The 24,438-nt window shown below is 42.9% G+C and overlaps 2 protein-coding genes and 1 long non-coding RNA gene across 4 annotated transcripts in view; 2 read left to right on the forward strand and 1 right to left on the reverse strand.

The window, feature by feature from the left end:
- Positions 1-337: 337 nt before the first annotated feature.
- LOC132350402 (uncharacterized) lies at positions 338-2,599 on the forward strand. Its single transcript, XR_009497927.1, has 3 exons — positions 338-396; positions 524-627; positions 2,426-2,599. It is a non-coding gene; the product is annotated as an uncharacterized LOC132350402 (long non-coding RNA).
- Positions 2,600-11,257: 8,658 nt separating this feature from the next.
- On the reverse strand, positions 11,258-21,738 carry ANAPC16 (anaphase promoting complex subunit 16). The gene is made up of 4 exons (XM_059899280.1): positions 21,626-21,738; positions 18,327-18,495; positions 13,216-13,290; positions 11,258-12,488 (listed from the first exon to the last, which is right to left on the reverse strand). Exons 2-4 carry the CDS (start codon positions 18,466-18,468, stop codon positions 12,373-12,375), a joined length of 333 nt encoding a protein of 110 aa, XP_059755263.1. The 5' UTR covers positions 18,469-18,495; positions 21,626-21,738; the 3' UTR covers positions 11,258-12,372.
- The window catches only part of ASCC1 (activating signal cointegrator 1 complex subunit 1), a 99,729-nt gene continuing 96,760 nt past the window's right edge, over positions 21,470-24,438 (forward strand). Inside the window, exons 1-2 of one of the 2 annotated variants that reach the window (XM_059899278.1) lie at positions 21,470-21,557; positions 23,195-23,339. In XM_059899278.1, the coding sequence (XP_059755261.1) occupies positions 23,228-23,339 (112 nt within the window). In that variant the 5' untranslated portion in view covers positions 21,470-21,557; positions 23,195-23,227. The other variant, XM_059899279.1, reaches the window with a different exon arrangement.

Consider the following 24,438-nt stretch of genomic DNA (forward strand, 5'->3'; position numbering starts at 1 on the left):
AAAAAAAGAGGCTCACCATCTAGTAGAGGAATTGATGATCCAGAAGCCAATTTAAAAACTGCAAAAATCTCTTCTAACCAGATAGTTCAACCCCCTTCCTGAGTCCCTTTCCCTCTCTCCTGGCCCATTGATTCTTGGCTATTTGGGCTGGGGCCCAGCGTCTGCCTCTGAGTTTCAGGACCCTACCCAGGCCCAGAACAATCCGGGCGTAGTGTGGGGCTGCACATAGGCTTCTGGTGGCAGGTCCAGGGAGCTGAGGCACAGGGCAGACAGAGCACTGGGCTCTCCAGTTTCCTCTGGTCAGCCCTACACCACATGCCAGAGCTTTTAGCTGTTTTGGAGAATTCGTTAAGAAATCACCTTACTGTCAAATTCATCTGGAGAGAAACTTCGAAGGTAAAGGCTTACGTTCATTTCAAGGGTTTGAAGTGCTGGTCTTTAAATAGTTATCGCTAAAGTGTCAGGAGATCTGGGTCCAAAAACCTCGAATTACTGACCTTGGTTGTTCCTCCCAATTTCCCAGAGCCTCAGTTTTGTCACCTGAAGGAGGTTTTGTCATGAGGAACATGAGATGCTATTACGTGACAGTGCCAAGCAAGTCGAAGATGCCTCAGGATGAATGGGAAGGTAAGTGCCCACAGTCTGGTCACTGGAGGCTCACACTGTAGGGAGGGCACAATGGAAGTGGCCTCCTGGGGTCCTTCAGTGGGCTTTACACGGTGCAGGTGACCTAAGGCTGAGGCTAGTGAAAGGCAGCACTAGGACCCAGGGGCCGAGCCTGGAGCCGGCTCAGCCGGGTAAGTTCACAGCCAGAACACAATGTTCTCAGTGTACCCACAGGAAACCCTGAAGAGGAGAACTGCACATGGCCTTCTGCTGGGTGTGTTCTGGTCCTAGCCTTTTATTCTTTTTCCTAACCTCAGTCCCCACTTTCACATCCTGTAACCTGCAGAGCTGCCCGCCCCACCCTGGTGGGCTGGTCCCAGGCCCCAGGAGAGCAATCAATGCAGGAAGCCCAAAGCCTGGCTGGCCTTCACCATTTTCAAATAAGACCGTTTGCCTCTAACCTTGGTTTCCTGAATCAGCCCTTTGTGATGGAAACTTTTCACAGTGCGGAAGGCAGACACAGGGGACAAAGCTGAGTTTCTAGCCGAGGCGAGGGTCTTGGCTCACATGCAGGGAAACAGCTGATGCCTCTGAACCACCTCCACCCTTCCTCCCTGAAGTCCAGGCCCCACCTGGGACGGGGTGAGGGCCTCCACGGCTGCTGCATAAATCAAAAGGAACTGGGAGCTGCCTGGGGAACCAGGGCCAAGTTTGGAGCAGAACATCCTATGATGTGGTTCCTAGTTTTTATTTCCACGAATGCTATAATATGTTGTCCCACCAAGCTATTTTTATTGAATGAAAAAATTTTTAAAAAGCAAACCTCTGCAAAACCAACAGCCCTCTGTTACAGGGAAGGACAAGGTGAACTTTTCACTTCCTTCCCCGCAGCCTATCAACTCATCTGCGGTTTGGTGTCACCCACACTTCCATACTATATTCAATCTCAATTTTTGCCTCCTTGTTTTTGAATCTGCGAGAGCAAGGCTCTTAAACCCATGTTGCTCCTGCACGTTGCATGAGACCTGCAAAAGAGTTTTCTTAGTGAGTTCTCACAGCTGATTGCAGAATGGCCAGGTATGGAGGCCAGATGCCAGCCCGGAGGCAGACACAAGCCCAGAGAGAGTGAACAGTCGGGGAGAGTCTGTGAGCAGCCAGCAGCACCCAGCCGTACTCTGGCTCCCTGCGCTACTGGGGGCTACAAGTAAGGAGCAAAGCTCTTCTTTTATAACACACCACATATCTGCCTCCTTAATGAGGGGCCTGGCCATTGAAAATAAACCCCAGTGCTTATATTAAGCTCCATTAATAGGGCTCCTTCCACTCTGGCATTTCAGAGTCTTTTCCCAAATATTGGTTTGTAAGAGAGTTTTAGTGTGTCCTCACCCCATGCCTATAAAGAGATTTGACTGGGTGCTTCCCATACTTATCCAAGCTCAGGGGTTCCTTTCTTGGAGAAGGAGCTTCCCAAAGCTGGCAGTGCTGCTACTGCACACTGGGAAATCTGCACAGAACTTGCAGCCCCCAAAGACCTGGGTTCTAGTCTCAGTTTTTCCAATTTGCTGTGTGACCCTGTGCAAGTCACTTTCCTACTCAAGGCTTCAATACCCTCATTTATAAAAGTAGAGGATTTGGTTAGACATCATTGCTGTTACAGGTGGAATTGTGTCCCTCCTCAAAATTTACATGTTGAAATCTTAACTTCAGTACCTTAGAATGTGATCTTATTTGGGGATAGAACTCAATAGAGGTAGTTGAGTTAAAGTGAGGTTCAGTAGGGTGAACCCTAATCTAATATGACTGGTATCTTTATAAAAAGGGGAAATTTGGACACGGACACATGCATAGAGTGATGATGATGTAAAGAGACATTGGGAGAAGATGGTCATCTACAAGCCAAGGAGAGAGGCCTGGAACAGATCCCTTCCTGCACAGCCTCCAGCAGGAACCAACCACGGTGACATCTTGATCTTGGACTTCTAGACCTCAGAACTGTGAGACTATTAAGTTTCTGTTTAAGCTGCTCAGTCTGTGTACTTTGTTATGGCCGCCCTAGTAGGCTCTTATGGCAGCCCTAGCTCAAATGAATACAGTTGCTAAGGCCCTTCAGCTCTTAGTCTATGGGATTCTTTCCTGCCATTCCTTGGTGGCTTCTTCTGCCCCACATGGCCTTTCTGTCACCCTCTCCCAGTGAGTAAATGACATCATGTGTGTGAAGTGCTTGGCACAATGCCCCACATATAGTTACTCCTCACTATATATTAACCATGATGAGTCCCCAGTGCCTGGGTATGACTTGTACCTACCCTGAGAGCCTCTGTGCCAAAATGAGAGGTGTGGGTGCTGAGCCCAGGCCCTCATGGTCACTCATGCCTTCATTACTGAAGCCTTTCCCATCCCCCTTGGCAGCTTTTAAATTGAAGAGTATTAAATTGGCACCTTCCAGGAGCCTAACTCTTTTTCATGGAAAGTTCATTTTGGCCACAGAGCCAGCAGGACTCAAAAGAGACTGCAGAGGCTCAGAATGGGAGATGGTTTCTCTGTCCTTGGACTCAGTGATCCCCGGGGTCATGAAGAGCTGCAGAACTCTGAAGCTAAGGCCCTGCTTTCCTATTTGCCTAATAAGGATGCCCCTTGGCTGCAGCATAGTGGATAAGGCTTAACTACAGGCGCAGCCAGAGCTTATGCTCCCAGACAGCAAGGCGCTGCCCTCCTCCTTGGTCCTCCATCCCCCCTTCTGCTTCTTTTCTAGCTCTCGGAATGAATACTCCACCGTACTGAGAGATGGCATGGGGATGATGTCCTGCTTTCTTCCTGGCTCGATGTCCTGCTTTCTTCCTGGCTCCTAAGTCCATAGGTCTCTGGAGGCCATAGCACCTGGTCCTCCAGCTGCAATCTCAGGCTGGCTGGGAGAGTCTGATTTTCCTTGTCATGATCAGGAGTGCTTTCGAAAAGCACTCTAGCCTTGAGCATTGAAGCGGGATCACAGAATGAGCCTTGAGTCTTCTCTGGGCAGTGACACTGGTCCAGGATAGAAAGTCCTAGGTTGTCCTCTAGGCACTATGTTGGAGAGCTAAGTTGCCCTGACTTCACAGATGATTCCAGATTTACTATATTTTGGAGACTCTGCAGAAAGTTACGTGGGTAGAGTCTGACTTCAACAGCCCTCAAACATGACCTTTGGGTTTGCTAAACAGATGAAATGCCCATGCTTGTGTGGTTTATCTTCAAATATATGCCTGGAGATTTCTGAGAACAAGGAGGGGGAGAGAGGGTGTGGGATTTTACTTCAGGCCTTCAGGGCCAGGGAAGGAAGGAGGAGAAACCATCTGGGGGGAAAAACATCTCTCCGCAATGTCCATATACTTTATATTTGATCCCTTCAAGCTGCCTCTTATCCTGGTTTGGCTCAGAGCCCAGAAGGGAGGCTCCTTCAATAATTCTGAGCTTAGAACATCTGCCTTTCCCTAAAAATAAGTAAATAAATACAAATCTGTAAATACTTACTTTCCAGCCAGAGCAAAAATACTGTGAACAGTACTGCCTAGTGGCCTGTAAAGATCACCCCTGATGCGTTATACCAGCCTAAGGGTCTAACACTTCCAGGTCTTGAGGAGCCTGCTTCCTAAGTTACTTATTGTAAAAGTCAGGAGTGTTGGCCTTTTTCTTAGGTGTACCCTGTCCGTGTCAGAGAAATGCTCTTTTGATGGAAAGTAGAGCACGGTGAATGAGGCTCAAAACAATCTGGTTCTTGCTTCCTTCTCCTGAGAGGTTGCACCCTTCCCCTGTTTACATGCTCAGCTCCAGCCACACCAAATGACTTGGAGTTCCATGAATGCGGCCCTGCCTATGCATGTGCTATTCCCTGTACTTGGAATGGTCCTCTGGCTTATTCCCCTCTAACCCCAATTGAGCAGTCATGCTCAGGCCCAGGCTCACCTTCTCTAGGAAAGTTTCCTTGTTATTTCCCTTTCTTTCCCACCTCCAAGACTTCTTGGCTTCCACAGCACCCCATATAGACCAGAGTCATGGAGTTATGGCGCTGTATAGATTCCATATGTCTGTTTACTTGTCTGCTTTTTCATTGGTCCAAGTGGTTTCCAAACCTGGCTGCAGGAGAGTCACACGAGACCCCCGGTCATAGACCTATTGGACCCCAGGAATGAGGCCAGGGGGTATTTTTATTAAGCTTGGTTCTGAGGCACAGCTAGGTTTGGGAACTATTGCTCCATCTTTGTATTTCTATTGCCTACATATTACCAGAGACATAGTAGGCCCTCAAGAAATGTCTGACCCTTCTAATTTCTCTCTGGTAACCTCTTCTTGTTTTCACTTCCTTCCTTTGCTAGCCCTAGACCAACAATTTGCTTACCCCCTTGCCCTTACTGGGTAAAACTGTAACCACCAACTATTCATTTTTTCCATTCCTACTGCCAGGCTGCTAGGAGCTGCTGGTATACTTCCCCAACGATTGGTGCCATTGCAAATTCAGGGACTCAGACTGGAAATGGCCCCTGAATGTGCTTGGCAATCCTCTGACCCTGGTCAGCTCCCTCCCATTCTTCACAGGGACCATTCCCAAGCCCACTGTTCCTGCTTCCCCCTCCCCCTGCCACAGGCCATACACCAATTTGCCGCCTCCATCACAGAGAACATAGAAGCCATCTGATGGGAACTCCCTTAACTTCCTGCCACCTCACCTACACATTTACCCGCATCAGCACTATCCTTTTGCCCTCCTTCCCTCTAAGGGTAATCACTCCACCTGGGCTCTGGATCCCATCCCTTCCACTTCCTCAGGGACCTTATACCCTCAATTATACCCTCTTTCTCTTTGACCCCTCCCCAGAACAAACGTCTTGACTATGTGTCCTCCTTTAACCATCACCCTCTTTGTCCCCCATTTTTGCCTCTGCTTCCCACTGAACTTCTTAAAGATGTTGCCTAGATTTGGCCCCATATTTTCGCCTTCCACTCACTCTCCCAGCCACAGCAGTCTGGCTCTGCCCCCACTGTACCACTAAGGTGGCTGCTCTTGAGACAAGGTCACCAACAAGTTCCTTGGTAAAATCCGAAGGCCTTCTCCACCCATCAGTTAATTGCTTGGCTATACCAGATACTGGTATTTGCAGCAGGCTCCTTTTTTTTTTCTTTTAATAAATTTATTTATTTATGGCTGCATCAGGTCCTCTTTGCTGCACGCGGGCCTTCTCCAGTTGCAGCGAGTGGGGGCCACTCCTCGCTGCGGTGCATAGGCCGCTCATTGCAGTGGCCTCTCCTGTTGTGGAGCACGGGCTTTAGGTGCGTGGACTTCAGTAGTTGTGGCTCGCGGGCTCCAGAGCGCAGGCTCAGTAGTTGTGGCTCATGGGCCCAGCTGCTCCGTAGCGTGTGGGATCCTCCTGGACCAGGGCCCGAACCCGTGTCCCCTGCACTGGCAGGCAGATTCTTAACCACTGCGCCACCAGGGAAGTCCAGCAGCCTCCTTCTTAAAACATCCTTTCTCCTGGTTTCCCTGATACCACATTCCTCATTTTCTGGCTGTCTCTGGTGACTTCCTGCCAGTTGCTTTCCTGGGCTCCTCCCCCTCCTCTTCCTGTCCCTTAGATCAGGGGTCCCCAACCCCTGGGCCACTGTACCGGTCCGTGGCCTGTTAGGACAACAGCAGGAGATGAGTGGCGGGCGAGCGAAGCTTCATCTGCTGCTCCCCATCACTCACATTACCGCCTGAACCATCCACCCCCGCCATCCGTGGAAAAATTGTCTTCCACGAAACCGGTCCTTGGTGCCAAAAAGGTTGGGGACCGCTGCCTTAGATGCCAGGGTTCCAATTCTCTTCTCACTCCGTGGGCTGTCTCCCTGGGCAATACCATCCATGCCCACCTTTGGTTGCATGTCTCTAGGTGGATGAGTCCCAGATCTAACTCTAGTCCAGCTCACTCTCCTGAACTATATGTAGACCATTGAGTCACCTGCCTACTGACATCTCCTTGACCCTGCTCCTCTCCCTGTACTCCTGTCTTCGTGAATAGAATCCAGTCCGTTGGCTACTGACACAAGAAACCCGGGTGTCCTCCCTGAGTTCTCCAAGTTTGACCAGTCACCAAGTCCTATATATGCTACTTCTTGAGTGACTCGCAGATAAAATCTATCCTCTTGTCCTTATACTCTATGAATCAGCCATAACAAAGCACCTGCAGCCCCAAAGAAGCACGATGTCCTTCCTCACTCTTGAGCCTTTGCATATTTTGTTCCTTCCATCTGGAAAGTCCTTCCTTCCCACCCCACCCACTTGTTCTTCAGGTCTCAGCCTAAACACCATCCTCCTAGGAAGTCGTCTCTGACCCCTGCTCAGCTGGATTAGCTGTCTCTGATTTTATAGCATTTCATGCTTTCTGTTATCAGACAGTTTTTTACACTGCAAATTACTCTTTTATCTCTCTTAACATATTTATAAACTTGAGGCTGATGACTGTGTTTTGTTTGACAGCATATTCTCAGCATTTAGCAGACGCTAAACACATAGTAAGTGCTCAATAAATGTCTGTTAAATGAGTAAAAGACATTTGGAAATAAACATCCTCTCTGTTGTTGCTGGTAATAAACTATATTGTTTCATTACCTTCCCTAAAGAGCTAATATTATAAAAATGAAGTAAGCGGATTCTGGATAAACAGTTCCTCTAGGGAGACTTGACAGGCTGCAGAAATTAAAGTACCTGGAGAGGTGGAGACCAGCTCACGGATGCTGACATGTGGAACTACCATCGGGCCCATGTGCAGGAGCCTATGAGAAGGGCAGCGGGCCACCAGCATTATTTGCCCAGGCTCCTCCCATGGCTGTTTTGGACACAGTTTCCATTTGTTCCATAGCTTCCACCTGTCAGTACAGCATTACAGAGAACCCTGGGCTGAGCTCTGGCTTATTGTCTTGGCTCTTCTCACCACCTATCTCAATTACGTCAGGCTTTTCTCCACTGTGGATGCTGCACTGTAAATAGCTAGCACAGCTTCTAAAACAGGGTAAACATGCAACAGATTCATACATTCATTCACTCAGTAAATACCTGTAGCACACCTACTATGTGCCAGGTAGTGTTCTAGGTACTGAATATACAGCAATGAATGACACAGACAAGGTCCCAATGTCCTATTTGTCAACCAGGGGGGATGAACTAGATGATCTCTAAGGTCTCTTCTATTCAGCTCTAAAATTCTCAGACTCCCTCTTTGACCAGATGCAAATTAACAAGGCAGGCTAGTGGCAAAGCATCCTGCTCCCGCCTCCTTCTCCCATTCTTCTTCACCCTTGGTGCCATCTCCATCCCAAACTCAGCTCTGGGAAACAGGAGAAGATCTGGTATCATCTGTACTCTGCCTGCAACCCAAAACTTTCCCATGTATCTGTTAGTTAAGCCTTTTATCTCTTTTGTGGAAAGGATCTGTCTTGGTTGGAACTTTGGGCAATTACAAGGAGGCCAGGCAAGATATTTTAGGCAAAGTTAGGTGCTTTGGCAAAAGGAGAGGGAGAGGCAGAATGGCCTTCTCCTCCAAGTGTAGTATCTCTTGGGTTTGCCTGAAAGGGAACCACATCCTTGGGCAGGTTCCTCTTCTTTGTTGTGGATGATAGGCATCTCCTGGTCCTACCTCCTTTCTTCTACCTTTGGTTTGGCCTTAAGGTCCAAAGTTTCTATCACTTCAGTGTCTGGTGTTCTGATCGGGAACAAGAGATTCAAGGCCTCCCAACCATTTGGGGGAAGGGAAGCCACAGGCTGCAAGCAAATGGACAGAGCAGAGGGGTCCTAGGGTCAGGAACGTGATTTAGAGTTCCAGACCACTGTCATTCCAGGTCAGTATCAGCCATGCGATGGCACTAATAACTAACACATTAAAGCTTATCAGTGAAAACTCAGGACTTTAATGCTGATCCTGGATAAAGTCAGAAAGTAAGATTTTTGACTACATAAAAGTAAAACCAGCTTTATTTATTTAAAAAAAAATATTAATTTATTTATTTGGCTGTGCTGGGTCTTAGTTGCGGCACGCAGGATCTTTAGTTGCAGCATGCAGGATCTAGTTCCCTGACCAGGGATCGAACCCAGGCCCCCCGCATTGGGAGCGTGGAGTCTTAGCCACTGGACCACCAGGGAAGTCCCAAAACCAACTTTATTTAAGTTTACTATTTATGTCTCATTACCATGAGACAAAACACTTATATGGAATTATGTATCAAACCAACATGAACAATTCTTTATTAACAGCAAGTTCTGCCTTCAGATTTTCTAGTATATGATGAACTAGAATGCACAGAGACAAAGATTTGAAAGGCCTATATTATTAACTATAATTTGGATAATTATCTTGGTACCTTACCTTCTCTGTACTGGTTTCTTCAACTGTAAACTACCTGCCTCATTTATCTCACAGCGTTGATGAGCGACTGAAGACACGACATATGTGAAAATGCTTTGGAAGCTGCAAAGTGTTTTGTGCACTGAGGCACCGTTACTGTCCGCTTTCTTAGGATGGCTGTCTGTGCAGTCCTGGTTGTTAGCTGCCATCTGCCCTCTTGCCTTCCTCCTTGCTCACTTAGGTAGGTACCCCTTAAGCATCTAACTACATTTCACTATACTGAATCTTAAAAGGTTATGTAGATACTAACATATAGCTAATTCCTATCAGTATTTTTGTTTTATAAATTTTATTTTTATTTTTGGCTGTGTTTTGTCTTCGTTGCTCCGTGCGGGCTTTCTCTAGTTGTGGCGAGCGGGAGCTACTCTTTGTTGCGGTGTGCAGGCTTCTCATTGCGGTGGCTTCTCTTGTTGCAGGGCACGGGCTCTAGGTGCATGGGCTTCAGTAGTTGTGGCTCGTGGGCTGTAGAGCGCAGGCTCAGTAGTTGTGGTGCATGGGCTTAGTTGCTCCGCAGCATGTGGGATCTTCCCGGACCAGGGCTCGAACCCGTGTCCCCTGCATTGACAGGTGGATTCTGCGCCACCAGGGAAGCCCCTAATTCCTATCAGTTCTTAAATGAAGAGGCCTTCATTGTACTTAAGACTCTTTATCACCAAGCACTGGGAGGAAGAAGGGAGGGTAGTGACAAGGCTTATTTCCTCCAGGTAGTTAATTCATTTTATCATTAAAAAGAAAAAAGAAGGTTTTAGGATTTTCCTTTGTACAAGGCCCTGGGGCTCAATGGGATGCCCATGATACAACTAAAATAATCTTAGCTTTGGAGTCTGGTAGACTTTGAGTTCAAATCCAGACTCGGCCATTTACTTAGCTATGCAGCCTTGGCATGTAGTAATGCCTGCTTTGTGCTTCAAGTTCCTCTTCTGTATTAGGGGGTGTTACACATCTTACAGCATTACTGAAAGGATTATGATTAATGCCTGTGAGTGGCTGGCACATAATGAGTGCAGAGGGGATGAAAGATGAGCAACAACAGGTCCATTTTCAAGCCCAAAACATGGTAATAGGAGTTGTGGATGAGACATAATGACCAACAGAAAGGTGCAGAGAGGGAGGGGCCATCCTCAAATAGTGAGGGTCTCGTTCCTGGCAGCACTCAAGTAGAAGCTGAATCATCACTGGGAAAGGTGCTTCAGAAAGTACTTCTGCTCAACTCTAGGATCTCTTCAATTTCTAAGGTCATAAAAGGAAATGTCCAACTTAAAGAGAAAAAAAATTTTTTTTTAAAATGAACTATGCTAATGTAATCGTATATCTGGGAGAAATTAAGGAAAGCTATGAAGCTATAAAATCCCTAAACAATATAAATTTATTTTATTTATTATTTTTGTTTATTTGTTTATTAGTTTTGGCTGTGTTGGGTCTTCGTTGCTGTGCACGGGCTTTCTCTAGTTGCCGCGAGCAGGGGCTACTCTTCGTTGCGGTGCGTGGGCTTCTCACTGCGGTGGCTTCTCTTGTTGCAGAGCACGGGCTCTAGAGTGCATGAGCTTCAGTAGATGTGGCGCGTGGGCTCAGTAGTTGTGGCTCGCGGGCTCTAGAGCGCAGGCTCAGTAGTTGTGGCGTACGGGCTTAGTTGCTCCGCAGCATGTGGGATCTTCCCGGACCAGGGCTTGAACCCGTGTCCCCTGCATTGGCAGGCGGATACTTGACGACTACGCCACCAGGGAAGCCCGAGAAAAAAATTCTGTAAGTTCAAATACCAAAGGGTAACGATGAGGTAATACAGCGTCTGTGCTGTACAGTTACATAAATCAAATGAGAGAAAGTTTGTGATTGCTTGTGAACTGTCACTGCAAATATGATTTAAAGGTTTATTGCAGACTAGGTATTTTAAATTTTTCCTTTGGTAATCATAAAGATGGTTGATGCCAAAAAGGACAATGTTAGGAAACTCAATGGCTTTCAAATATGGAACTAGTTTAGGTTAAGAAGTATTAATATGGAAGTAGGTGAGTTTGAGGACTGGTAATTTTTGTGTTCTGATGTGCTTCAGAGACAAGGTTAGTGGGCTGAATTGTCAATCAACTGCAATCTATTCCAAGTTCCAAGATTTTCTTCTGTCTGGGCTACGTGGCCATGAGCAGGTCTTTAACTTCCCTGTGCTCAGATTCCTTTTCGACTCAATGAGGTCACCACCTGCCTGTTATATACTATGTGTTAAAACATTCTGAACTCCTGAGATTAAGGCCATTTGCTACTGGGATCTTATTTATTCATAATTAACCAACTCTAAGCAGGTCAGGTACAAGTTATTAATGAGGAGAAAGGCAAATGCTGTCTGAGGCAAAATTTACATACAATTTAATAAATGATTCTCCTAACTGTGCAGTGTGGACCCTGGGGTCCCATGAGGGAAAACAAAAGACACCTCTTAGCTTTCCAGGTTTTTCCTTTTCATGGTAAAAAACCTACTCAGATATTGCTGATAAATTCATATACTTCTAAAAAGACAAATATCCCTGAGAGAAAGCAAATCTACCATTTGCTTAGGAGAAATGGTTTTTAGATTCCCTTCTTATAAAAAGTAATTTGACCTCTTTCCCCTATCCCAAATCCCTGAGGCTTTGAAAGGATAAAGAAACCAATTTGGAGCTCTGTCAAAGGATTTATTTGCTACAGAATTGCCTGAGCCCACCAACAAGATGAACTCAGGATTTCTGTGTTTAAGAGGATTTTGCTCACTGCTTTATTTTTACCAGAACTTCAACATTCAAAAAGCAGTTCTTTTTGCCAGCATTTGGCATGCCTAGAGGAGGTCAGAAAAAGATAGAATCTATAGAATTAGATGTCTAAAAATAGAAAAAAAATCCCAAACATTAAAAAATTCCTAATTTGGACAGGTCCTGAGTTGAAATCACATTCATCTGCAAAAAGAACAGTTTTAGGTCAGAAATGCTGTATTTTATAACTCCAGATCCCGACCTCGGACTTGACTGGTGAGGATTCTAGGAACTGCATAAATTGACAGGAGGGATGCCATTCTGTTGGCCAATTGTGGCATGTGTCCTGGCTTGTAAAGTTTTATAAATCTCTCTTAAACCCAAACCTCCTGGTTCTGTGATGCCAATTGCCTAAATCTGATTCTCAGTAGTTTTTTAAACAAATAAACAAAAAATGTCCTTGTAAGATCACACATTTAAGTATTTGTTGCTTGTGGATAGATACAGAGAAACCAAGTATGGATGTGAATGAACAATTCAGTGATGGAGCTGTGAATCTCTGGATGGCTATGTAAGCTGTAAGAAAAGTTCCTCACTGGACCTGCACTTGCGGTGCCCCAGAGGTGACTGTCCAGGCAAGGTCAACCTGAAGAGGGTGTGAACCCCAGCAGCTGCTCGATGGGTTTATATCGCCACTCATCTGCCTCCAGCTCTTCTACCAGACCAGCTAGTTTTTCCATCCGAGCAACTTGCTGATCTGTAAAGAATCAAGGAGATAATATATAATATACCAACCACCAACATGATTACTGATTTAAAAATAATTTCTAGAAGGATTTCCCCCTCAAGATTCTAGTAATGGGGTCTTACCCTGTGTTGGTTAGAAGACTTATCTTAAAAAAAAAGAGAAAAAGTAGTACTTATCCTCCATTCCATTTGTGTACTAAATTTGTGATTTGTATACTAAAAACCTAGGGTTACAGGCAATTGCAGCTTTCCCCCCCGACATTATGCTCTCTATGGAGAAATGGTCTGGTTTGGTGGGGAGAACAGAGTTCCCTGATGCATAAATGAAGACCTGGTGAGGGATGATGGAACAGAAAAGGTGCTACCAGGATCTTAAGAGTCCAGTTAGACCAAGAGGTATTACATAAATACCCAAAGGTGCAGATAATGATGGTAACCAATGGAGGACAACAGTAAAAGAAGGTTTCAGAAAGGAGAGGAAAAAGCAATACAAGCGGAGTAGGAAGCATTAACTCCCCTAGAAAACTAACCCCTTTGACTTCAACTTTAAGCCTCAATGTGGACATTATGTCTGGATTAAGACCATACAATGTTCTTGTCTGCAGGTAATTTGGAAAGTCCACTTAAATAGCCTTGCTGAGTTTTTGTTACAGAGCACTTTCACCTTTCTAAGTCCCCCCTCCCACCCCCCAATAAATTTATTCTCACAGTTAAGTACACAACACTCATGTGCTTACCATGTTTCACCTGTTTAAGCGTAGACGCCACTTGATAGCTGAAAACGGATTCACAGAGGAATCTCTCAGAGCCATCTACAAAGAGAAGAGGAAAAGTTTTAATCTGCTCTAATCCATTTTAATCTAATGGTGCCTGATAAACCTAGTAAACATGTCCATTCTTTTCCCTGCTTTTACATTCGGGGTCTAGTTTTTAGTGTTTACAAAGAGGACTTCTGTTTCACTTAGAATTAACACTGTTGTGTTATAAAAGCTACTTCTTCTATACCTAGAATATTAAAATAGTCCCTCCGCTTGTTAAAGAGTTTAAAAATAGTGTTAAAAAAACAAAAACAAGAAACCCCAGTTTGATGTCCTGGTCAACATTTCCCCCATCCTAACCTGACAATTTCTTAATGTTTTCCTATTGTGTATGTCAAGCAAACACTGACAGCTTACATATTTGGCCATGTGGCTCCCGTGCTTTCAAAATACAAAGGTACACCAAAACTCTTAAGCAGTTTCATTCTAAAAAGTAAAGCTGAGGAAAAATAGCTATTGTTGATATTTTATATTTCAAATTACATCACTATGGCCATCACAAAACACTGCTGGGAAGCTTCATTCTGTAAACGCCAACTGTAACCTTGATTTTCCAACTGAATCAAAACACTGCAATTTGCATGGCCATAAGGGTATGGTGCAACTTCAGAACCTAGCATTGTACTGGTGCCAAGAACTGGCTACAAGAAGGTAGCTAACTCAGTCACCCCAGTACTTGAAAGATGATTGTGAAACATAAGCTAGTTCATGTTTTTCCTTGTCAGGCAAGGGCTGATACAGCAAAACATACCCCCAAAGACAAAGAACTCATGTAGGAAAATGTGACTTTTAAAGCAGTAGCCGAAACCATTCGGTGAAGGGATCTTATTGCAAAAATCCTAAAACAAACGGAGGGAGGGGACACAGCTGTCTTTTTTTAGGCGGTAGTTCATGCCAGCACTACTGGGTGTCACGCACTCACTCATCAATCATGGGTTGGTGCGTCAGCCAGGTATTAAGTGACAAGGAGATAGGACTAACACATCCTGGCTTCATGCTGAGTTTCACGCACGGCAGACCTTATTTCAGAAGCTCATGGTAAAAAAATAAGAAAAACTATAGATACTGTATCCAAATAGCTTGAATATACAACCAAGAGGGCTTCTAATATTATCTTCAAAACTCATGCAAAAATAATATATATAATTATTTCCATACATATGTATGAAAATATATTATGCATTGATACATACATATTGTATAATATTTCAAAATATAATTTCTTTCATATAGTGATGTAGACTTCAGGGAGAGTGTTATTATTTAAATCCAATCTCTTTTCTAAATACTGTGCTACACAGGATATGATCCTATTCCCTCATCCCACCCCTATTCCTCTGGCTGAATGTAAGTCATTTGTGAGCATATCATCTAAATTGAGCAAAAAACTTTTTATTTTCAATTAACTAAATATTATACTGGCTGTCCAGTTTAAAGATCTAGGTAAGCTAATGATATTACTGAGTTTTTTAGATAAGGGCAATGGCCAGAAAATAACTATGAATCCCACTATAGGAAGAGGGACTGTGTGAACATTTGACACTAATGATGCAATTTATTATGTCTCTTTTGTGTAAATATGCCAGCATTCATACCCTTGCTTAAAGGATCAAATTATAATTTGTTTTATTTTAGGAAGAGCAAAGCATAGAGAATTAGAGCTCACTTCTCAGGTGGTTTGATCCTGAACTTTAGGATCTCACACAAGGCAGCGGGGATTCTGGCTGTTAGGACCAGGCCAAGATTTGTTTGGAAGCTCTTGCAAGTGCTACCTCCCACTTACATTTAATCACAGGTGTTATTAGGATAAATGCTTAAATTATACATTTGCATATTTCCCTTGGTAATGAACTTCAAAGCAAAAGGACGTAAGCTAATCTTTCAAAAAGGCACCTGCATATCACTTTTCCACTCTATATGTCTATGGAACACACTTTTGCTGATTTGCAGCTCTGTATTAACCACAAGGTCTACTGCTTCTTAGCCACATCCTATTAGATGTGATATCTGTACCAATCTAAAGCCTGGAATTTCTCCAGAGGAGTCAGCCTGGGGCAATCTGTCTTCCATTTAGAAATTGTAATCAAACCCTTTGTAGCACACCAAGTAGCAATACATCAGCTTTCCTGTTAAGGGACAAGTAAAGGTTATAAATGGTGAAAAGTTCAGTAAATTGTCCAAATCTAACACCATTGCCAACTCCAATAAATAGGATGCTAACAAATTCATTTAAAAGAATATTACCTCACAGCAGGAAAACAGGCAATGGCAGATAATTTAGTGGCCTACAATGTCACTAAAATTCAGCCCCTTTTGGGCTGGAAGGCAGTCTCTAATTTGCTTACTAATAACTGGGTGAGGACAATCCTAGCCAAGGGCAGGGGAATGCTGAAAAGTCCTGTACAGTATACTGCTTATGTGAGATGTCTGTTATCAGACAGCAGGTACACAAAAAAGTTAATTCACAAGGTTAAGTACAGGTTATTTGGGTTTATTATCCTAGATTTAGGAGGACACAAGATCAGATTAACCTGTTAAGATTATAGACAGCATTCAACCTTGATTCCTAATTGCTTTTGTTCCTTACTCTGAAGAGGCAACTATTCCTTCTCTATTTTCATACAGGCGTATCTCAGAGATATTGTGGGCTCAGTTCCAGACAACTGCAATAAAGCAAGTCACACTAATTTTTTGGTTTCCCATTGCATAGAAAAGTTATGTTTATACCATACTGTAGTCTATTAAGTGTGCAACAGCATTATGTCTAAAAAAACAATGTACGTACCTTAATTAAAAAATACTTTATTGCTAAAAAATGCTAACCATCATTGAGCCCTCAGTGAATTGTAATCTTTCTGCTGATGGGGGGTTCGAAATATTGTGAGAATTACCAAAATGTGACACAGAGACACGAAGTAAGTGCTGTTGAAAAAATGGCGCCAACAGACTTGTTCAAGGCAAGGTTGCCACAAACCTTCAATTTGTTAAAAAAAAAAAAAACACTTTCTGCGAAGCCCAACAAAACAAGCTTTGCCTGTATTCGATTAAACTACCGTTAAGAAAAATGGTCAGGTTCACGTGTGTTAGATTACTTGCATAATAGTATCACCTATAAACATGGTAGATGATGCTTCCAAACTAGCATCCTTATTAACTCACATTTAAGGGTACTCTTTTCAATTTAACATTCTTCATTTGACCAGGATAGTTCAAGGACTACCATCTCTAAGTTTTCATAGTCTGTCCTTAAATGTAAGCAGCTTTAAAATGTAGGTGAAACTTTAAACCCGAGGAAGAGAATCAAAACTGTGCACTGTGAATTTAAACTTAATTTAAATTCATTCTACAATAGAAAGGCAACACAGTCCCCCATGAAGCATAATGGGATGGAATAGAAGTGGACAGAACTATAACTTGTTAGAATATCAACATTTAGAGTAATTTTAGAAGCCTTTCTTCTTTAGTGTTTCCAAGTAATCTGGTGTACACTGACAAAGAATGCTGATAGCTTTGAGACCAAGGAGGTACCTCCTGTATTAAATTCCTCCTGTAGCTAGAATTTAAATGACTTCAATCTTAGGGTCCATTGTTAAATGATGATTCCTCTTCTCCTGCTACAAAGCTCATTAAGCAATTTAAGTTCCTCCAACTTCTGGTTTGTTTTGTGGGAAGCTTCCTTAATACCAGGTCTCTGCTGCATATAACTGAAGTCATAATTTATTTTTAGCGCCAAATATGGTAAACAAGGCACCAAATATTCGCTACCTCCAGACTCAGTGATGCTAGCTTGAGTATTCAGCTAACACAACTGAAGAAAACAAAAGGGCAAAGACAGAAGTACACACACCTCAGATGTATCACTGACTGACTGTCTACTAATCATGACTTGAACCAATTCTAAAAAGCCTTATGGTTCCAGCCTTCCCATGTTTTCCTGTCACAAATGATTCTTCTGTTTGTCCTGGCTTAATCCAAACCTCTGCTTTTTATTATACCTGATATAAATGAATAAAGATTACCCCCAAAAGCCAACTCTTAACTACAGTTTGTACCTTTCTCAGACATTTCCAGATTTTTAAATATACTTAGTGAGATTTGCAATATTTAAAGCAAAAAAGATCAATATATAATTAAGCACAGATGTGCTAGAATCAAGTAGATTTTGAATCCTTGATAGGTTCTTTGCTAATTTTTTTCAAGGTATGATGAATAGTTTAACAGTTAAGGACCATTTTCATGAGAATCCCCTGGATGTTGGTCAAAATGGAGATTCCTGTGCTGTAACCTACACTAACTTGGAATCTCTAAGGTGAGCCAGAAAGGTACACTTTAAATAAGCTCTTCCGGTGATTTTTATGCTCCCTATTAAGAATTTATTGGTCCAGATCCTAAAATGACATGAATCTGATAAATTCTAGGTACCAATGCTGTTTCATGCTTACAGCCTGTGCCCCGATCGTGGCCAGCCAGTTTGCAAATGTGTGCTGAATAAGATGGGGGATGATTTGATGCAAATCCAGCTCCAGTGCTAGAAAAACCACACAGCACTGTCCTGCAGTGGGCCAGGAGAGTCATCTTCACATACAAGAGTAGTAAATTGGTTTTTATTTCCTCTCAGAATCTCTTAATCTATCTGTCGATGAATTATATTAGAAAAAAATATATCAAACCTACCAACCATAGGGAAGCAGACTGGTGCCAAGATAAAGCAAACTGGAGCAGGAGCTCAACAGAATTCCTGGTTCCAGTGCTGACTTTGTCCTTTCACATGGTCAAATTACTTTATCTTTGCTGGGTCTAAATAACTCTAGATGACCTCCTTGATTTCCAAAGTCTTTTTCAGCTCCAAAATTCTGATTCTAGAGAAAGATTTATGTTTTAAAGATATTATTTTGAAATGGGGACAAGAAATGAAATATGGAGCTGAAATCAGGGCAAACTTGTCTCTAATCCACTTAATAGCTTCTTTACAATTAATATTCATAGCAGGTCTGAATCCAATTATTCAGCAAAAAGCAGCATGAGATCACCTTCTAACATCTCTCCAGCTCCTTTGGGGTAGGTGAAAAGGGCTTTCCGTGGTGGGGCAAGGTCTGAGACACTGAAACCAGATCCAGTGACAGAACTTCCACTGACCCCACCGGCTGAGGAGGATGATGAAGAGGCAGCCATTTCCTCTCTAGTAGAATTCTCACTGCACTACAGAGAAAGAAAAACAGCAATTGGCAAGTTTATGGAAGTGAGGTTGACAACATTTCATTCTAGCTGCCATGAAAGCCAGCATACAGTTAAGTCAAGAATTAGCTCCAATTTTTTCTGCCCTCTGTACTCCACGATCTTTTATTGATGCCTCAGGCCAAAATGTCACTCAGGATTTTAAGTGAAAATATATTTATTCTTAGCTTTTCTACTCGAAACACTACTTCCTACCATTAGCAAACTGTTTATGTCACTTGGGATTGACTGTGGGTGATTTATAGCTTATGAAGTGGTGATACGGCAGTGCCAAGGTAGCAATTTAACTGAGGAAATGAATTATATGAGGATAAAACAGCCATGCCTCATAGGGTAGTTTGTCTTGGACACATCCTGACCCAGCCACACCAAGAAATTCACTTATAAAATTTTCCAAATAAAATTCCAGAATAACAGTGTGTTCTGTTCCCAAGGAAGGGGAATTGGTTAGGAAATACATATTGGCCCTTTCATTAAAAAAAACCAAAAAACAAAAAAACCCCACAACTTTTTCATTCAAATGTAATACCCAAATTGATCACTTGGTGGCGTCCCAAAACTGGAACAAAATATTAGTACAGGAATGATCTTAGAATTCAAGGCCTATTAGGAATTAGAGGAATGGTGAGTGTTTAATATTATGTCACATCAAAAAATCAAAAAGTCCAAATGTAAATGAGAAAAATCTGTACCGAATACACGACTCCTTAAAAAAGTTCAAAACAGAAGCTTATACTACACATTTACAAAAGATTCTAAAAAGTTTATGTTTCTAAAAAGAATACTGTAGTCTTCCTGCAAACTCAGAACTACTATCATTCAATACAAAAAACAGGGCTTCCCTGGTGGCACAGTGGTTCAGAATCCACCTGCCAATGCAGGGGACATGGGTTTGAGCCCTGGTCCAGGAAGATACCACATGCCACGGAGTAAGTAAGCCCATGCACCACAACTACTGAGCCTGCGCTCTAGAGCCCTTGAGCCACAACTACTGAGCCCGTGTGCCACAACTACTGAAGCCCGCGTGCCTAGAGTCCATGCTCCGCAACAAGAGAAGCCACCGTGATGAGAAGCCCGCTCGACGCAACTAGAGAAAGCCCGCGCGCAGCAATGAAGACCCAGCGCTGCCAAAAATAAAATAAATAAATTTATTTAAAAAAAGGTACAGGAATTAGAAGATATAAAAAAAAAAATAAACAAAACAGCCAGGGTTGAAAAGTGGAGTGCAGAATTAGCACTAACTTTAACATAAATAAGCAGTTTTCTGCTGAGGTGGAAAGATACACCTAAGTAATTTCTAGCTTTAAAGATTTAGGTTAAATTTTGCATGCTACCAGCAGGTGGTAACAGGAGTTAAAGTGAAACCAACAATAAACACTAGTTTGTAACTTCTCTATGAAGGCAGGCATTCTGATCACCAGAACCAAACATTATGCTTGGCCTATACTAAGTAGCTGCTGATTTAAATAAATGTTTGCTAAATGAGTTAAACATTTCACAGGAATCACAAGATTCCTTAAAGGTCATCTAATCCGATTCCCCCATTTTACAGATGACAAAACAAAACGGAGATGTAGGGACTTTAGCTTATTTGCCGTGCCATTTTTTAAGCAATCGCTTCATTGGCATGTCATGTGCTATGTGAGAGGTAAAACAGCATAGTGGTTAAGAGCTCAGACTCTGAAGCCTCTTGGCCTAGGTTCATGTCCTGGTTTTTTTACTTAACTTGCTGTATGACTTTGGACAAATCACCTAACCTCTCTGCTTCTCAGTTGCCTCATCTCTAAAATGGGGATAATGATAGTACCTACACCAGAGGTGTCAGGAAGGTTAATATAACTAAAGCATTTGGAACAGTTATAGGCAGAGTAAATACTTAATATTAGCTACCCAAAATCACTGATGGATATTTAGTCCTGAATCTTTTTTTTTCCTCTGCAGATCCCAGTTTTTCATACTTATGCTTCAACACACTTACTCATGGGAAATGTCCTAATTCTTCCCATTTGACATAGAGTGTCAATGTCAAATGACTCCTAGAGGAGAAAGGGCCTGCTCAGGAGGAGGGAAAATGCACTCGACACTTTCATTTTAAGGTTCAAGATCTTAGGAAGAACCCCTTTCTTAGGAAAAGGGGAAAGAGTTGTCTTTCTACCCTCAAAGCCTAGCACAGAACCTGGATCACAATGTTTCCTGAATGAATGATGAACAAATAACAGAACACAGAGCTAGCAGCTCAGCAAAGGTTATGCAGGGGATAGAGAAGCTTGGTGTCATGAGGGTTGGTCCATTACCATTTTCTTTTTCTTCCTTATTCTGCAGATCTATTCACACAACTGTTTCTCTCATTAGGCTGCCAAGCCTAAGGTTGGTGCTCAGTAAAATTTTGTTGAATGTTTAAATACTGATGATGAAGTATTTGACCCTATCAAGGAAGTCGGAACTATTGGCAGTAGAGATCCTTATAGTAGAGCAATGCTATTTGGGGAGACACAGCATGGTTGTGTTCACAGTGATAAGATGATCAACACATTTACTTCATGTATGATAGGGGTGACCTCGTATTCATAAACTACTTTCCTTCCTAGCAGATACAAGCTTATGTTCTTAAAAAGAATCCTTCCTTTTGAAAAAGTCTCCGTATCAAAAAGACGTTGAAGGAAGTACCCCGGTACAATGGCAAATTATTACAAGCAAATCATTAAACTCCATCATTAAGAAATCATTCCAAAGAGCTGGATTACCATTCAAAAAGATGCTGCAGCTAAAAACAGGTCGGGTGGAAAGAAAGGGGTAGAAAAGCGGAGGGGGCAGAATGCCAACGGTTCCCAAGCTAACTCCAAGCCTCACCCCCCCCACCCCGGTCCCCAGCGGTCGACATCGGCGCCGCCCCACTGCGCAGGCGCCACCTCTCGGTCCGCATGCGCACTAGTCTGGTGCGGCCTGAGGAAATTTCCTCTTAACACGCCCTCTGCGGCAGGCTCCTGTTTCTCCACCTACTTTCTCCATTTTACTAGTCACTGCAGGTAGGATCCTAGGGATCAACTCCCTTTCCACCAAGCTCCCGAGGGTCCCTGAGCCCTCGACCACTTACCTCCGCGGCTTTGGCACGTTCCTCTACAGCCCCGCCCCCAAGGCCAGCCGGAGCGGCCGCGTTTACTGCGACGAGGGCGGCGGCGTGCTCGAGGCCGCGGCGTGCGCGTGCCCGTGCAATGGTGGGCGTGGTCGGGGCGGAGAGGCGCTGGGAACGCGTTCTCGAAGAGGCCTTCCGGGTCCTTCGTCTGCTGTGTTCACGGAGGTTTTCCTACGGCGGTGGAGCCACTTTCTCTTCGCTTGCTTTGACGTACTCGTTTTATTTTTGCTCGTTTTTATGATTCAGGGTTTCATCTTCCCCCACGACATTGCAGGCCTTCTGCTTTCCTCTCTGTCTCTCTTTCTCTCTCCAAACCACCGCGAAGCAGGGTGAAATTGGTTATTTTCCCATCATTCCTAATGAGCAGTCTCGTAGCCCAGGGCCGTATAGGAAAGGCAGATGAAGGGTTTCCTGTCTCTGAGACAACCCTATCTCCCCCCTAGAGCTCAGTCTGAGGCCCGACCTTAACATTAAAGTCTGTGTTTGTGGAGAGTTTTTGTGTGTGTGTGAGAGGTCCTGGGAAATTGGGCACTAGGGTATATTGTCATTAAACTATTGCTAATTATGCCCCCTCTTCCGACATTCAAGTCTGTTTACCTTTTATATTGTTATTTCTCACAACACGAAATCTCCTCTTGGTTCTGTAAGCAAATTACCAATTAAATTACCAATTAAAGTGACTTACTTGCTGAGGTTGGATTGAGCATTAGTGTATTTAGTAAGGATTGTTTTTTTTTGGGGGGGGGCACTCTTTTAAGTTATTTTGGGCTTCAAGACCATCTAACATACGTGGTAGGAACACCGGTTAAACATAACCACAGCTAACCCGTAAGGAACCTTTGCTTCGTAAATTACTGATTCATTAAATGGTGACTGGAAACTTGGCTTCTCTGTGAGTGATGTACAGTTTTTGAGCAGTGACCTACGGAAATCAGATTCCTCCCCTCAGCAATGTGTTGGTTTGGAGAACCATGTTGGTTAAGTCATATTTTAACTTTGTTTTGATAGGCAACTGGATCTAATTGTTGGGTATATATTTCTAGCACCTCTAAAAGAATTTAGGGTTTTTTTTGTCCTCCCCTTGAGGATAAGTGTATTAAGTATCCCTAATTCTCTTAAAGGTCGTGCTGGATAGTGAGGGTAAGACACTTTGCAAATGTTTAGATAAGCACAGAAGGTTGCATTTTACTCCCTTTAGGTTAAAGTAATGAAGAGATCTCTATTCTCTCTTTCAAAGTCATGGATGGGCTCAGTATCTTTTAATCATTTTTGGGGGGGAATGCTGAATAGCTTACAAATTACTGTGTAGAGTGTGCCAGGAGTGGAGTAGTGTAGTGGAAAATGCAGCAATTGATTTAAAACAGCTTCTAGATAGAGGAAATCTAGTGGAAACAATGCTGCTTTTGCTTAGGATGTACTGTGAACTGATGCCCAATTATGCCCTTTTAGGCCTACATAAAGATCCACATAATAGAGGTGGGGTTTTATTTATGATTAAAACAAAAGGTAAGGTGATCGTTTATTTTTCAGTATTTCACAGGACTGTTGTTTGGAGAAAGTATCATGGAAGTTCTGCGTCCACAGCTTATAAGAATTGGTGGACGGGTTTACAGGAAGAATCCCATCCAAGAGCAGACTTATCAACATGAAGACGAAGATGATGACTGTTATCAAGGTAATCCTGGTTGATCTTTGGTCAGATTAGAAGTAAAATGTTCTCCGTATTGTAGAAGCAATTCTTTGTGTCAGTGTATTTCTGTGTGAGCCCTGAAATTTGAGATGTTTGGCCTCTCATAGCTCCCTTTGTGTTGATGTCCGAGGGGACAGATGAGTGAGTTTGATGAGGTGCTCTCAGTTCATACATCAGGTTGTGTCTCATCTTTGTGCAAAGGCTTAAGTGTAATATGGGGTAATTTTAGTTAACTATTAATATTAACCATTAATAACCTGTGGCAAAATGAAGTTCTTTTATCTGTAAAGCTATGAAGTAATTTCTATAAATTATTGAAATAAATGAACATGTGCCCAGTGTTAGCTGTTGTTATTATTATTGTTGTGTTGTAATTTTTCTTTTCTTCTTTGCAGTCATATACGGGCAGTTTCAAATACACAACCAACATTATTACTATTTAAAATAGGGATGATTTTTAAGAAGTAAACTAAACCGTTGAGATGGGCAGTATTTTCAGGCTGATTAACTTGGACTTGGGTTTAACGCACAAATAGGGCCTTTCAGGTTCTCTGCTTCCTTTTCCTTTTGGTTTGTAAGTTTTTCCATTAGGCCCTGAGCCTTGGGGAATAGTCTTCCCCTTGGTCCTCCGCACTGTTTCCCTTTTGCCTTGGAGCCTTAAGCTCCTTTATTTCACCCTCCTCCTTTCTCTTTGTCTTGGCTGTATGGAGTAAGTTCTCCAGTATCACTCCTACCTCATTCACTGAAGTGATTTTGTGTTTTAATACTAAAACCCACTGAGTTGTACATTTTAAGAGAATGAATTTTATGTTACATGAAACACATCTCCAAAAGAAAAAACAGTACAAAAAATTTTATTGTGTCTTAGCTTTCTGGGAGAAAACAGTTAAATAGTGGTATGTAAATACTCCTTTTCTACAGTTCCAAGATTGGAAGATTTAAAATAGTCATGTGTTTTTTATTCTTTATTTTTCTTCTAAGAGCAGGTCAGAAGGAATGTCAAAGCAGTGTTCTGTAGTGTAAAGTGTATGGCTGTTTTTTGTGTGTGTGTATTGCTTTTTTTAAACCTCGAGAGTGGTTGGAC

The sequence above is a fragment of the Balaenoptera ricei genome, chromosome 16 (genome assembly GCF_028023285.1).
Source record: "Balaenoptera ricei isolate mBalRic1 chromosome 16, mBalRic1.hap2, whole genome shotgun sequence".
Lineage (NCBI taxonomy): Eukaryota > Metazoa > Chordata > Mammalia > Artiodactyla > Balaenopteridae > Balaenoptera > Balaenoptera ricei.